This window comes from Marmota monax, unplaced genomic scaffold, assembly GCF_021218885.2.
Source record: "Marmota monax isolate L192 unplaced genomic scaffold, Marmota_monax_Labrador192_F-V1.1 WCK01_AAM20220418_F8-fsc00237, whole genome shotgun sequence".
Lineage (NCBI taxonomy): Eukaryota > Metazoa > Chordata > Mammalia > Rodentia > Sciuridae > Marmota > Marmota monax.
The window spans coordinates 559,942-575,201 of NW_026694627.1; the positions used below are offsets into that span (position 1 = coordinate 559,942).

At 59.5% G+C, this 15,260-nt stretch overlaps 1 protein-coding gene across 9 annotated transcripts in view; it reads right to left on the reverse strand.

Annotated features, from left to right (window-relative positions):
* Nucleotides 1–2,681: 2,681 nt before the first annotated feature.
* Nucleotides 2,682–15,260, reverse strand: part of Eln (elastin) — a 29,508-nt gene continuing 16,929 nt past the window's right edge. For 2 of the 9 annotated variants that reach the window (XM_058572223.1, XM_046422782.2), the window contains 19 exons: nt 14,951–15,124; nt 13,849–13,902; nt 13,255–13,443; nt 13,015–13,056; nt 12,808–12,921; nt 12,061–12,117; nt 11,048–11,194; nt 10,915–10,971; nt 10,225–10,329; nt 9,525–9,563; nt 8,092–8,163; nt 7,948–8,007; nt 7,720–7,806; nt 6,860–6,898; nt 6,599–6,652; nt 6,250–6,294; nt 5,767–5,796; nt 5,222–5,272; nt 2,682–3,909 (listed from right to left, as the gene is read on the reverse strand). In XM_058572223.1, coding sequence (XP_058428206.1) covers nt 3,866–3,909; nt 5,222–5,272; nt 5,767–5,796; nt 6,250–6,294; nt 6,599–6,652; nt 6,860–6,898; nt 7,720–7,806; nt 7,948–8,007; nt 8,092–8,163; nt 9,525–9,563; nt 10,225–10,329; nt 10,915–10,971; nt 11,048–11,194; nt 12,061–12,117; nt 12,808–12,921; nt 13,015–13,056; nt 13,255–13,443; nt 13,849–13,902; nt 14,951–15,124 — 1,460 coding nt within the window. In that variant the 3' untranslated portion in view covers nt 2,682–3,865. The remainder of the gene's footprint in view (nt 3,910–5,221; nt 5,273–5,766; nt 5,797–6,249; nt 6,295–6,598; nt 6,653–6,859; nt 6,899–7,719; nt 7,807–7,947; nt 8,008–8,091; nt 8,164–9,524; nt 9,564–10,224; nt 10,330–10,914; nt 10,972–11,047; nt 11,195–12,060; nt 12,118–12,807; nt 12,922–13,014; nt 13,057–13,254; nt 13,444–13,848; nt 13,903–14,950; nt 15,125–15,260) is intronic. The other 7 variants (XM_046422784.2, XM_046422783.2, XM_046422785.2 and 4 more) reach the window with 7 other exon arrangements.

The window sequence follows — 15,260 nt, forward strand, 5'->3', positions numbered from 1 at the left end:
CCAGAGCCCCGGCCTCCAGAATGGTGAGACGTTGCAGTCCTGTTAGTTAAGTCCCTTGCTGTCCGGTTACGGGCAGCTCTAGGAAACAGAGGCGTTCATGAGTTCTGAGGATGGGACCTGGATGTCCTTGGGGTCATTACCAGCCTGGAGCAGCCCCTCATATCTTCCTGCCAGAACTTCTAACTAATAAAGGCAGGAATTTCATCTATTTTGTTCTTAAAACAGTACTCATCCATCCTGTCAGGTATGGTGGCGCATGCCTGTAATCCCAGCAGCTCAGGAGGCTGAGGTAGGAGTATCGAAAGTTCAAAGCCAGCCTCAGCAACTTACTGAGGTCCTAAGCAACTCCGCAAGACCCTGTCTCTACATAGAAAATAAAAAGGGCTGGGACTGGGGCTCAGTGGTTAAGTGCCCCTGGGTTCAATCCCTGGCGGGGTGGGGGGGAGGAAGAGAGAGAGAGAGAGACAGGGCCAGGGAGGGACCTTCTGATAAGGTGCCATTTAAGTTCTGGAGCAGGAGAGGGAGCCAATGCAACCAAGGGAGGGGTTCCCTGGCCATTGAACAGCCTCTGGCTTGTGCTCTGGGGAGGTGGGAGCCACTGAAGTAGCTTGTGCAGGGTCATGGCCTTCACCAACTTCCGTTTTAAAGGGTCGTTTGGGCTGCGGGAGAGAGAAGGCTGAAGGAGAATTGGGAAGGACCCAGAGGCTGTTTCGGGAACCCAGGCCGAGAGGCTGGTGGGCCAGGGCCTTGCCCTGCAGGTGGGGAGAGGTGGACCACCCTGGGTCTATTCTGAGAGTCATGCTTCAGAATTCATTGGTGGAACTGCTGCAGAGAGCGAGGCAGGAAAACCTGAGAGAGGGGGCTCCTGGGTCCGCCTGAGCTGCAGTCATTCCCTGAGGTAGAGAAGGTGAGGAGGGGACAGCTTTGGTGGACAGGAAGAGCCCTGCTAGGTCACATCTCCATCTCTAAGACTTCCAGATGGCGAGGTTGGAATTGGTCTCAGGCGTGCAAGTCCTGGGCTGGGGGGAGAAGCCCGTGCAGGGGACGTCAGTTTGGGGGTTGCCAGTGTACAGGTGACATCTAAAGCCATGAGTAATGAGAGCCCAAGCCAGGGGCCCCAGGGCTGGGGACCGAGTCTTGCCAACTTTCTCAGGCCAGCGGGCTGCGGAGGCACCCCGAGAAGGTCTTTCTCCTTGAATGGGGAAATGAATGAGCGGTGTCCGATCAACTTTGCCAGATTCTTGGGAAGGCTGGGTCCCTGTCACTGGACAATTACCCTGGACCACAATAAATACCACAACCCTCCCAGCCTCCTGACCTGTCCTCCAGATGTCCTCAGCTCTCCCTCTCCCTCCAGGTTCTCTGGCTGTCTGGCCCCCCAACTCCTCCCCACTCTATTCTTTTTTCTTTTGGGGGGTACTGGGGATTGAACTCAGGGGCAGACAACCACTGAGCCCAATCCCCAGCCCCATTTTGTATTTTATTTAGAGATACGGCCTCACTGAATTGCTTAGCACCTCGCCATTGCTGAGGCTGGCCTTGAACTTGTGATCCTCCTGTCTCAGCCTCCCACTGTATTCTTTTGCCCTTTACTGGCCTGAGCAAGGCCACTCTTTCCACCCCGTGAGGGTCCTTGCTTGCAAGAGGCATAGCTTTCCTGCTGCAGGGAGAGTGCCATCCCCATCCCCGACAGAGCTCCTGGGCCACCCTCCTCGTTGACAAGGGTCTGCCCACAGCCCAGGCTGCAGGAGGCCATGAGGGTCCCGGAAATGGGCTCAGTGGTTTGGGGAGAGAATTCTAGAATCTGACCCCTAGAGCAGGGCGGATGTGGCCTCCAGGGGAGCACATTCTTGGGCCTGGGGATTCGGAGTTCCCAGGGGAGCAGGATGGAGTGTGGGAGTGGGTCACCTAAGGATGGTGCTCCGTGTCCCCCTGCCACCTGCAGGGTGTCATTTCTTTCTCTTTCTTCTTTTCTTCTTTCTTTCTTTCTCCCTCCTTTCTCTCTCCTTTGTACTGGGGATTGAACCCAGGGGTGCTTTACCACTAAGCTACATTCTCAGCCCTTTTTTAAAAAAATTTGAGACAGAGTCTTGCTGAGTTGCAGAGCTGGCCTGGGCCCTGGGAGCCTCCTGCCTCAGCCCCTGAGCTGCTGGGACCACTCAGCTTCAGGGCATCAGTTTTCACGCTGCAAAATGAAGAGAAGTGGTGCCTCCGTGGGCCCTCAGGAAGGGGGGGTCTTCCCTGGGGAGACGGACGGCAGGGGATCCTCAGCTCCTTTCTGAATGTGCTCAGGTTGACCATCCCTCCCTCTTCGTGGCTGTTCGTGAAGTTCAAGGCTTAGGTCTAGACAGAGGGGTCAGCTTTGTTTCCTCCACCCTCCATCTGCAGGCTCCAGAGGCCACCCACCAAGACCTGCCCTTGGGGATTTGGGCCTCTGGGACAAGTGCAGGGGAAGATATGGCCAGTGGGTGAACCCACCTCTGTGGAAGAGGCTGTCCAGGCCCTGCCTCCCTGCAGAGAGGCTTCCATTGCCAAAGGACAAGCCGACCTTGAAGAGGGATGGAGGGCCCAGAAGCCTCCCCACACACCAGGGGCAGTTCCAGGTTCCCCACCGGGGGGCGCTGTTCCCACTGGGCCCGGAGCTGAAGGCAGATGGAGAAACACAAAGGAGCCCAACACACTTTCCTTTAAAAGGATTTGATTTATTAGTCTTTTCCGAAGCAGTTAATTCTTTTTCATTATTTAAAAAATATGTGTGTTTCATCCAGAGTTATATCAAAGTGATTAAAATGAATCTTCGACTGGAGATACAGCTCCCCAGATCAGAGGAAAAAAATGTTTTTCAATGAACCACAAAAATAAAACCCAAAGAGAACATCCACAATCAAACATATTCCCCACATATCCAGGACAAAAAATAAAATATTTATTGATCTATCACAGCGAGACACGAAGAGATGGGGAGGGCGGGACGGGACATGCTCTGTAGTAGTGGCTCGAGGGCGGGACGGGGGATACAGTACTGCATGTGGGGGGACCCAGGCCGGGGACGAGAGTCCTGTCGCCCCAGCCCACACAGCCCTCACACCCTGGGCCAGCGTCGGGGGTGTGTGGCAGGGGCGGAGGCTGCCATGGGAGGTTACCCAGGTGGGTGTGGGCGTGCCCAGCCAGCTAGTGGCACCAGGCGGTCAACTGGGGACAAGAATGAACAGATGGACGGTTGGGTGGATGGACGGACACATGGATTCCACAAGAGCAAGGGGGCTATTCCCAGTGTGAGTGGGGGTTCTTCTGACTCCAAAGGTGCCCCAGTTGTGGGGAACAGCCATTGATGGGGGGGAAAGGGCTGAGCGGACCCAAGGAGAGGAAGGATCTTGTGACCGAATCCAGCTTTGAGGCTTCAGGTGCTTGGGTACCAGCTGGACCGCAGCCGGGGGTGGCTCCTGGTGGGCAGGGGGAGGTGGGACTGCCCAGGAAGCATCTGCACCATCTTCAGAGGACCCCGGGTGGGGGTCCCCCAGGGGCTGCCCTACCCTCCTCCCTCCCCCCAGGAAGACAAAAGCACCAACAAGTAGCACCAATTTCCCCTGGAGATGGAGACTGTGTGGGGGGAACTCCCAGGAGGAGGGGTGGGGCCGGGGCTGAGCCCACCGGCCCTGGCCTCTGGAGCCGGTGGCCTCCCAGTCGGGGTACGTGGCCACTGCTCTTGATTCCTTGTTCTGTGGATTTCCAAGGCCGCCGGCCTACCGTCCCCTCCCGGGTGGGCATTGAGTGGGGCTTGGGGTGGGATCACAGAGGGTTTACATTCTCCACCAAGCAGTAGCACCAACGTTGATGAGGTCGCGAGTCAGGGGTCCTGGGAAGCTCACTTTCTCTTCCGGCCACAGGATTTCCCCAGGCAGGCCCCACCTGGGCAGGGGAGATGCACACAAAGGTCAGCCGGTGTCCCTCACCCTGGGCTTTTTGTTTGTTTGTTTTTATGGGAGATTGAACCCAAGGATGCTTAACCACTGAGCCACATCCCAGCCCCTCCCTTTTTTGTATTTTATTTAGAGACAGGGTCTCTTTAAGTTGCTTAAGACCTCACTAAATTGCTGAGGCTGGCTTTGAACTCTTGATCCTCCTGACTCGACCTCCTGAGTTGCTGGGATTACAGGTGCGCGCCACCGTGCCCAGCGTCCGGTTGTTTCATAAGCCCCCTGCTTGCTCAAGCAGAGGCTCGGAGAAGCCAGGTCAAACTCCCACTGGGCAGGTGGGGTGGGAGCCAGGCCCCAGGTGTCATTGATGAAATCGAGGCTGGTGGTGGGGGGCTAGGTTGGGAAAGTACCAGGCTGGACAGGGTCCCCTGCTTCTGGGCATCTTGCAGAGCAGCCCCATCAGATGGGGTGAAGGAGGAGTCCAGGTGTCTCGAAGGGATGGCCGCCTAAGGGGGTGGGGTGGGCCCTTGAAGGGGAGGGTTTATCACAAAAGTAAACTGAGGTCCAGAGAAAGGGAGAGTCTGTGCCTGAGCTGGAAGAGGAACGCGGGATTCTGGGGGAGGGTCTGATTGGTAAATGGTTTCTGGTCTCCCTCTGGGGTAAGAGGCCACTGGATCTGGTCTTGGAGTCTTGGAGTCCCTCCCACCTTTGGAGTGACATGTGGCTCGTTACCGCCACCTGGTGGCAACCAGCAGACAAATAGGGGACGGAGGACAGGGCCCATGTGGCATCTCTCTGATGCTCATCCTAGGTGATTGAAAAGCCCCTCGATAAGGCCACCGGCATCAGCCTGATGGACAGTTGGCAACCTAGGAAAGGCCAATCTGGGCTTGTCCCTGACCCTACCACCCCTGGACTCTGCCACCTCCTCTGTGTACTGCAGGCAGGTGGGCGCAGAAGGGCCTCCACTCTCCTGCGGGACCGAGGCCAGAGCTATGCCTGCTTTGGACAACTTGAAGCATCAGTGGCCGAGGGCAGGTGACCAGAACCTACACCACACAGTTCCCACGGGCTCATCTGCATTTTCCAGCAAGTTCCAGCTGGTGGCTGATGACCCTCCTGCCCACCTCTGACTGCTCTGGCTTGGGTGCCCCTGTTCTAGCTACTCTCCTTCCCTGCCCTTCTCCCTGGGTCCCTCCCTACAGGTGGGGGTGGGCAGCAGCCCAGGCTAGTGGCCCCCGACCCTGGCCGCTGTCTTCATCCTCCTGTCCCCTGTCCCTTCCCAGAGCTGCGTCTCTACTCACCTTGGTATCCCAGGGCTCCCAGGGCCCCTCCATAGGCCTTGGGGGGCTTTCCTGTGGAGGAAGGGTGCGATTGGGGAAGGGCTCTCCCAGCGCCCCTGCTGTGTGCCCAGCCTGTCCTGTCTCTGCAGGTGGCAAAGGCCTCCTGTGCCAGCCTGCCCATGCCCTGAACCTGTCCTCCACAGCCCAAGCCAGAGGCCTTTCAGTGGCCTGGCCCTGGAGGTCTGGCCACTTAGCAGGTGCCTCAGCCCATCCCAGTCAGACCCCCATGTGCTGCCTGGCCTCGACCTGACCCATGGGACAGCTCTACTGTCCCTTCCTCTGGAGCTTGTCGGTCTCTCCAGTGAGTCCCTTGCCCCAGAGTGATCCAGGTCCCTGTCTTGCTCCGATGGCTACCCAAGGGCTTGGCTACTATCTCCTCCTGAGGCTCCCCCCATACCAGAGGACCTGCCCAGGGCTATGGCCACACTAGCCACTCCCTCTACTCCAGGAAAGGAGCTGGGGCCCTGAGTCCCCCAGACAGGGGACATCTGTTATTGCAAACTCACCGCCGACTCCCAGGCCCCCGGCGCCTCCACCTACAAGGCAAGGAGAGGGGCTGAGGGTGCCTGCTTCCGGGAGCCCACCACACCCTCCCAGCTGGTGAGGCTGGCACAGGGTGTGTGGCGGGAGGGGCTGACTCTGGGCTTCGGCCTCAGCTCCCTGTGTGACTTTGGAGCGGTCCCTGGCACTCCCTGAACTGAGTTTGCCTCATGTGGAACATGATGGAGAAGCCATCTGTCCCCCAAGGACCCCAGAGGCATGAAATGTGGCTTAGAAAAGCCAATGTTTTCCCTGTCCTTGGAGAGGAAGGAGACAGAACGGGGATGGGGCAACTTTGTGTCGGCTTGGGGTCTGGCCTGGTGTGACCTGAGGTCGTGGGGTTCAACCCTGGACACCGGCTCAGCCCTTCTGAGCAGGAGCTGAAGCAGGGGAGGAGGAGGGACCCGGCAGAGCTCAGGACAGGGCCGGGGCGCGGCGCCTGGGTGTACCTGGGAAAATGGGAGACAATCCGAAGCCAGGTCTCGCTGCCACTCCTGCAGGGGAGACTAGGGGTTGGCGGCCGGGGGGAGGCAAGCCCTGGTCACCCAAGCCTGTCTGGGGCTGAGTCTCCCTGTCACCGCGCGCTCCCCTGCAGCCAGGCAGCTTCCTCAACTAAATGTGTCCCCACCAAGTGCCCTGATGTGACGCCTCTGAACTTTCTGGCATTGCCTCGACCCCGAGGCCTGCCCTTGGCCCAGGGTGTGTCCTGTCCTGGAGCGCCCTGTCCACCCCCAGCCTCGGGTCCTCTGTGGATGTGGGCTCCGCGAGCCCCCTCTGCTAGAGCAGAGCCAGCCCTACCTCCACCTGGGAATGGCCTGGTGGCTCCTAGGACACCTCCAAGGCCAGCAGCACCTGAGGAGAGGGCAGATAGGGGTCAGGACCAGGCCCGCGTGTGGGCGCCCTGACATCCCTCTGTCTCCGTTCTGGGGCCAGGATTTGTCTTGCACAGACCTTCAGGGGAACCCTGAGCAGGAGGGAGGCCTAAGCCAGGGTGGGGGTGACGGCAGGGGTGAGGGCCACTAGCGGGCCTGCTGGAGGAGGCCAGCAGGGACAACTCACCATATTTGGCTGCTTTAGCAGCTGCAGCTGGGGACACACCTGGAGAGATGGGGCATGGGGGGACGAGGAGTTCAGGCCCTGACTTGTCCTCCCACATCTAGCCACCCTACCCCCCGCCATCCAGCCTTCCAACAGCCTTTACTGAGCTCCTGCTGTGTGTCCCATCCTGTGGAGCACACAGGGAGAGTCTTGCAGGCCAGTTTAGGTAGGGGGACCCAATGACCACCAGAGAGAGAGGAAAATGTCATCAGGTTGGCCATGGGGGCACAGACTTGGGAAAGTAATTTCTCTCCAGACTTTGATCTCCGTGTCTGCAAAATGGGCCTGACCGCCCCTCCAAGGAACTCCCACTCGTGGTGGTCAGTGGGTCGGAAGAGAGGAAAGAGGACGGTGGGCGACCTCTGCTGCTAGGTGGCCTGGCTGCCCCTTGCCCAGCCCTGGTCTACAGCCTCAGGGACCCGGTGGGGAGGGCGAGGTCCACCCAACCCCATGGGCAGATGCACTGCAGGGTGGGGGAGGGGGAGGCGTCCTGGGAGAGGGGACAGCCTGAGCAGTGGAGTGGCTCACGATGTCATATATGAAGTGCTCTAGAGGGACTGGGTGACCTGCTGAGAAACCTTGTCAAGCTGGTTGAGAGTGAAATCCGACCTGGCTTCAGATTGTGTTCCAGTCACCCAGGGGCACCCAGGTGTCCTGTCCCTGTCCCTCGCTCCGCTGGGTCCTGCTTTCTCCTGTTTCACCTTGCTGCTCAGGAAGGCTGAGCAGTATCCGGCGGGGGGAAGAAAGGCTTTCCCTGTCTGTCTGTCTGTCTGTCTGACACACATGCGCCTCATGCTTGCTGATTCTAGAACAGTTCTCACCTCCAAAGCCAACGCCGGGGACGGCTCCTCCAGCCCCGAGCCCACCGACCCCCAGTCCTCCGGCTCCGAGCCCACCGACCCCGAGGCCTGTGGAGAGAGCAGACGTTGAACCTGCAGGTCAGGGAGTCCTAGCAGAGTCTGCCTGCAGAGGGACGGTGCTGTCCCCTGGTGGACGGAGCCTGGGCCTGTCATGGACCCCGGCGGGGGCTCCCCACGTCCTGTGCTCACCGTACTGGGCGGCTTTGGCAGCAGCCTTGGCAGCAGCAGCAGAGGCGGCAGGTCCGGCCCCTGGGGACACAGCGGGAGCTCAGGGAGGAACTGTCCCAGGTCCCTGTCTCCCTCCCTGCCAGCCCTTCCCGAGGTGCGACTCACCTGCCACGCCACCTGGGACTCCTACTCCACCGAGACCCCCGACGCCTCCCAGGGCCCCAGCGCCCCCTGCTCCTGCGGAGAGAGGGTGGAGGATCAGCCCCCGTTTCTGGAGGATGGGTCTCCCTGACCCAGGGACACAAGGGAAACAGATAGGTGGCCCAGCCCATGTGACCAGTGGGAGGAGAGTGGGGAAGGACTGTCCCTGAGCCCCGGGCCCGACTCCTGGCTCTGCCGTCAGTGAGGGGGATTCCCCTCAGGCCTTGGTCTGTCCGTCTCCAACACAGAGTGGACAGGCCTCCTCTCCCTGGACCGTGCTGGAGTGACAGTGTGGCTGTGAACATGGCCGACTCTGGACTACTTGGTCTCAGCTCTTGACAGCCCTGGGTTCAAATCTTGGCTTGTCCACTTGACACGGCTGTGGCCTCTCTGAGCCCCAGAGTCCCTATGCCCTGCAGGATGCCCTGCTTGCCCTCTGGGTGTGTGAGAGTAGGGCACACCCGCTATGTACTCTGTAAGTGCCAAATCCTATGGTTCGTGTGGGTGGCTTCTGCACAGCTCATGCACAGGAGTTCACGGGGCTCCGTGAGTTTTATCTAGCTCATTGCGTCATGACAGGAAAGGCAGAGCCGGCTATGCCCCCATTTTGCAGATGAGAAAGTAGAGGCAAGCAGGGGTTAATCGGTGTGCTCGTTCCACAGGCAGGACACAGCTCAAGAGCCACCGGAGTCCACAGCCGCCCCGCTACACCACCCACCACACTGCTCCGTTTCCCTGGCGACGTGGGTTGACTCAGGCAGGCAGAGCGGCCCGTGGGGAACAGGAGAATCGGCCCTGGGTTCCAGGGGGCCGCGGCGGGTGGGGCTGAGGAAGCTGGGATTTTCCGAAATGGAAACTGGCCCCAAGGGGACTGACGGGGGCCAGTTGGCAGGTCTCTGGTGGAGGCCCCTTCCTGGCTCCCAGGAGGCCAGGAATGCGGGGGCCACAGACATGGGTCTGGCCAGGCGGGACGTCCAGAGTGCCAAGTGGCAAGGCCAGCAGCTCTGCCACGTCCTCGAGGCTGACAGGAAGGCAGGGAGGGGGGCCGGGGGTGCCCGGAGCAGGAAACAGACCCCTCTGCTCTGGCCAAAGGGTGGGGAAGGAGGCGGAGGCTGCCGGCCTCCTTACACCAGTGTAGGCCTGCACCACCCTGCACAAGGGCTCAAGAAACTGTCAGGGCCAGAGGGGCCTTGGTTCCTGTCCCCTGGGGGGTTTTGGTTGTCACAGGGGTTAGAGGCACCACAAGCATTTAGTGGGCAGGGGCCAGAACTGCAGCTGCCAGCAACGTGACCTAGGCACTGCCTCTTTCTGTCCTGCCCACCTGGCCTTGTGCCGTCAGGCCGGCGGGGTGGCAAGGGTACCGCTGTGGCGTGGCAGGGACAGGGGGTCACACTCACCATATTTGGCAGCTTTGGCAGCGGCCAGAGATCCAGGCACTGGGGACAAGGGAAAGGGGGGTCAGCAGCTGAGCCCCTGCCTGAGGCCCTGCCTCCTCCTCCAGGGAGCCCACCCTGCCTTCCTTGGCCACGGTGCTTCCTCAGAGCTCCCAAGTCCTGACCCTCCTGCCAGGAGTTCTGGTCGCCAGACATCGGGCTTACTGTCTAACCAGGCCACTGCCAGTCTGATGTGGGGGCTTGAGGGCTGACCTGTGCTTCCTCCCTCCACCTGTCCCCTCCTATCCCCTCCAGGCCCACTGTGGCTGGGCACCGAGTGGGGCTCAGTCATCACATGGTGAAGAACTGGAGTTCCTAGTGGCCCCCTTGCCGTGGAGCATTCCTGAAGGCCCTGGGGCTGGCCTACACCTGCCCACCGACCCTAGGACTCCTACCTCCTTCCTTGGGGGGACAGGTGGGCTTTTTTGAGGTCTGGAGCCCTGTCATGGCTCCCTCTGAAACCTGGCAGCCTGGAGACCTCTGTCTGGCTTTGCCTCCCCCTGGGACCCCAGTTGTCTCTGACTGCCCAGGAAAATCTAATGGAGGGTTCACTGTGCACCTCTGGGTGCCAGGGGGAGCTGTGGCAGTGCTGGGAGGAGGAGGGGTCTCCTGCCTTTGAGCTCAGGGAGGGCAGTTTCTGTCTAACCTCTAGAAACCTCCTCACCTGCACCAGCTCCAAATCCAGGAACCCCGGCACCAGCTCCAAATCCAGGAACCCCGGCACCAGCTCCTAATCCGGGAACCCCGGCACCCAGCCCAGCAGCTGCCTCTGTGGGGACATGGGCAGTGGGACTGAGCCCTGCCTCCTCCTCCAGGGAGCCCACCTGGGCAGCAGGCAGCTTGACCCTTTGGAGATGTCCTGCCCTGAGAGCTAAGTCCAACCCCAAGGGAAGGGCCCCTGGTGGAGCAGCGACCTCCTCCATGGCTCTGTCCCCGTCTCCAGACTCCCTACCTTTATCCATCGCTCTGTGGCCCTGGAAGAGTCTTCCTGAGATGGCCACTGACCACCAAGTCCAGCCCATCCACAGGCTGGAACCTGGGGCTGCGGTGTAGACCCCACTTCCTTTCCTGCCTTGCCTGCTGCCCTCCCATCTCGGGTGAACTCACTAAATTCTCCTGACAGCCTTCTGCACGAGGCGGGCGCTGGGCTGCTGACTCCCCGGCTAGAACCCCAAGGTCACTCAGTTTCTTTCGGACCCAGGATTGGAACCCAGGACTCCCTCTCCCTGAATCTGTGCTTTCAGGCCCTCCGCCTGCTCTCTTGGGGCCGATGATGCTGCCGGATGCACAGAGTGGGTCTGGTGTGTGCGGGGGCCCTGGGCCCTCTGGGCACGGGGGAGAGGTGGGCACTCACGGTACTGAGCTTTGGCGGCAGCTTTAGCAGCGGATTTGGCAGCAGCGGGTCCTGCTCCTGGAAGGAGGGGGGTTCAGGATGGTGCCCATGGGGGCTGCAGGGGACCCCCAGGCTTCTCAGACACGACACTCACCTGCGATACCACCGGGAATAATGCCACCAGGAACCCCAACGCCACCAGGAACCCCGACACCACCAGGAACTCCAATGCCACCAGGAACCCCAACTCCACCAGGAACCCCAACTCCACCAGGAACTCCGCCGACTCCAGGGCCCAATCCTGCAAGAGCACCCATAGCTGCCCAGGGCCTGGCTAACCAAGGCCTGAGCAAAGAAGAAGGAAGGTGCTGGAAAGAGCCCTGGGTCCAGAGGCAGGGGCCGTGGGTTCTTGCCCCAGCCAGGGCAGACTGGCCACGAGACCCTGGGCCGGACACTTCCCCATGATGAGTCTCAGCTTCCTCCTCCCTAATACAAAGTCTGTGCAAGTTCAGGAGATCAAGGCCTTTTGGGGGACAAGGACCCCTGGAGACTTGAAAGTGACAGGGAAAGGGAGCACTTTACTAAAGATAGGCAGACCTAGTTTAAACCTCTGCTCAGCCGCCATTGAGCTGTGGCCGTGAGCAGGTTCCTAAGGCTGGGGCCTCTGTCTGCACGTTTGGCAGAGGGGCTGAGTAGAGCCGGCCTCCTGGGAGCCAGGAGGCTGGTGAACCTGGAGTTAGAACCTTCTTGGGCCTCATGGGCCCTGGGATTCTGATCGGAAGAAGAAGGATCACTGGCCGGGCTGCCACCACTGGCCGGGCTGCCACCACTGGCCACTTTCAGTAAAGTGCGTGTGCCTGGGGCTGCCAGGGTGGCCCTCAGAAGGTAGCAGGAAGGACCCTAGTCACTCAGAGAGACGTGGCTGGAACCCAGCATGGAGCCCAGAATCCGGGCCGGGTTCAGCTGGGGTGGAGGACGGTGGGCGGGGGAGTGCTCTCCAGGGCCACCTTGAGCTGCTTCCCCAATCTGAAATGTCACCAGCCCCCAGAGCTGATCAGAGGAGCCAAGGCGAGGAGAGTCCCCACCGTCAGAATATGACCAACCTCTGAGCAGGGGACCCGAGAGCAATGCTTTGGAACAGGAGTCGGGCCCTGGGGGGCCACTTACCAAACTGGGCAGCTTTGGCGGCAGCTTTGGCGGCTGCAGCTACAGGGGTCCCGACTCCTGGGTGGGTGAAGACAGGGAATGGGGAGCCATCCCCAGCCCCGCTGCCCCCTCTCAGCCCTCCCAAAATCCCCCACAGAAGTTTTTCCTGTGCCACAACCTTATGCTGGAGACGGGGACGCACATGCAGGTCCAGCCTGAGTTCTGAGGTTCTGAGGACCACCCCTGGCCCCCGGGAACCTCCCTGCCCTTCTTGGGCTTCGGTGGAGCCCTGACAAGCAGCCTGTGAGAATCCAGCCCTGGGCCAAAGTAGTGATTGGAAAGGGCACCATGATCCTCTCCTAGACCTACCCCAAAGGATTTGTGGAGCTTTCTACTTTGAATGCAGGTAATTCTTTAAAATCCTGAAAGCTCCAGGATCCAAACTACTGCAGGAAATGAATTGCTTTTTAATTTAATTTAGTTTATTTTTAAATTTTGCCGTGCTAGGGGTGGAACCCAGAATCTGATGCCACCAAGCCAGGTGACATCCCCCAGCATCCCTAGGCAGGGAGGGGCCTTGCCAGGGATCAGCAGGCCGGGCCCCATGGAGGGCTCTTCCCTCTGGGCTACTTTGGGGAGATCATGGTCCCTCCCCGCCTCTGGGCTCAGCCATCCCATCTGTAAAATGATGCGGATGCTTCCATCCACCTCCAGGGACCCTTCTGCGAGACAAACCAAACCCGTCTCTCAGTGGGGGACACTGCTCACCTGGCACCCCTGCGGCTCCTGGCACACCTGGCACTAAACCTGGCACTGCACCTGGCACTGCACCTGGCACAGCACCTGGCACCAGCCCTCCCAGGGCTCCAGCTCCTCCAGCACCTGGAGGACAGAAGAGTGTCCAGTGCTCAGCTCTTGGGGAGCAGGAGGTGGGGGAGGACAGGGACTGGGGGTGGGCAGGGCAGGGCCACTTACCGTACTTGGCAGCTTTAGCCGCAGCGGCTGCTTGGGCTGCAGCTACAAGGGAAGAGGGGACAGACTCTCAGACCCCATCTCAGCGGGCAGAATTCCAGCTCCCGGCCCCGAAAGGCACCAGAGTCCTGCCCTGTCCCCACTGTCTCTGAGCACACTGGAGTCCAGCCCACACTCCCTGCCCACCCTGCAGAGCCAGCTGGGGAGCCCCACCCCCCTCTACTAGAGAGAACTTAGGCTCACGGGAAAGGCCAGCTCCGGGGACACCTCCAAGGCCAGCACCAGGGACACCTCCAAGGCCAGCTCCGGGGACACCTCCAAGGCCAGCTCCAGGGACACCTCCAAGGCCTGCTCCAACACCATAGCCAGGAAAGCCCCCAGCACCAACCCCGTACGTGGGGATGCCTCCAACGCCCACTCCAGCTCTGGCCCCTGCAGAGGGAAGATAACCAGGCGAGGAGGCACCTCAGGGAAGGAGGACAGGAGGAAAAGATGTCCGCTTCCCCCACGTCCGGTCCTCAAGGGCAGGAAACAGGGATGACCTCCCTCTTCTCTGAGTACTTGGAGAGGGCTCCCTTTGTCGGGGAGACTGAGAGCAGGCTCATCCCCAGGCTTGGGCTCCTCTGAGGGGGTCTCTCTCTGGGGAAAGTCATTCTGGGACTCTCTCAGCCTATGGCTTCATGGTGGGGGACCACTGGGAAGACACTCGCTCTCCTGGGGCCCGCCCCCTCCGTGTCCCAGCTCTGCCAGGGACCTGCTCTGCAAGTCTGAGGAAGCAGACCAGAGCCCTTTGGTTCAGGCAAGTAGAGGCCAAGACAGGCTGGGCAGGACACTAACCATATTTGGCTGCTTTGGCGGCTGCTTTGGCAGCAGCAGCAGGTGACACGGCCCCTGAAAAGATCAAAGGGACACAAATGTTCAGGAGAAAATAGAGGAGAGATGCTCAGCGCACAGTCCTCTCTCCACCCACTGTCCATCTTCTTTCTCTCTATCAAGTTAAGATAGAGTTGCTCAGCCATCCATTCACCTGCTGTCCTACCTCTATGTCTGTCCATTTGTCTGTCTATCCTTGGACCTCAGTCCAACTACCTATCACCTACCTGTTCCTCTATGCACCCACCCATCCATCAACTTACCCACACACCTGCCTACCTACCCATTCAGCTAAACATCTGCCCAGCTGTCCATTTTGCATTGGCTGGTCCACACTTTCACCCACATATCTATCCATCTGCTCATCCAACTATCCACCCACCCCTCCAATCGTCCGTCCATCCATCCATCCATTCATCCAATCATCCATCCATCCATCCAACCATCTATCCATCCATCCAACCATCCATCCATCCATCCGTCCAATTATCCATCCATCCATCCATCCATCCATCCAATCATCCATCTATCTATCCATCCTTCTAACTACTTTAGTCCCCCAGCTGCCTATCCATCTGTCTTTTTATCTATGTATTTATCTTTCCATCCAACTTTTTTTTATCTATCTATCTATCTATCTAGCTATCCATCCATCCACCCATTCTTGCATCTGCTCATCCTTCTACCCACTCACTCCTTCATCCATCAATTTGCCTGCTCATCTGCATGGCCAATATGTGACCACCCATTTTCCCACCCATCCACCCACCCATCTATCCACAATTTACTGAGCACCTACTCAGCTAAGTGTTGGAAACAGGTGAAAAAGGTGTGATTCTTGCCTCTGGCAGCACAGCAACAGCCAGAAGGAAAATAGAAGAGCTGGTGCTGGTGGCAGCTAGGTGGGAGGTTGTTATAGTCGAGGGAGGGAGGATGAAGGGGTGAGGCAGAGCCAAGGGTGTGGACAGATGAGTGAGGTCTTGGGGAGGACCCCAGAATCTCAGCAATAGTTTATTTCTCTCTCACACATACGCACATGCACACACAAGGAGCAAGTCCAGCTTACCTGGTACACCCCCGATGCCTGGACCCCCAATGCCTGGGACCCCAACACCTGGGACCCCAATGCCTGGGACTCCAACACCTGGGACTCCAACACCTGGGACTCCGCCGACACCTGGGATCCCAACACCTGGGACCCTAACTCCTGGCCCACCAGGCACTAAGCCCCCAGCAGCTCCTGCGAAGAAAAAGGATTGTTCTTCTGGCCTAAGCCTTGTGGGGGCCTCTGAAGACCCCCAAGAGCAGGGGTCTAGGGGAACTAAAGGGTAAGGGTCTGAGTGCAGGATTGCTGCTCAGGTGGGATGGCATCTGCT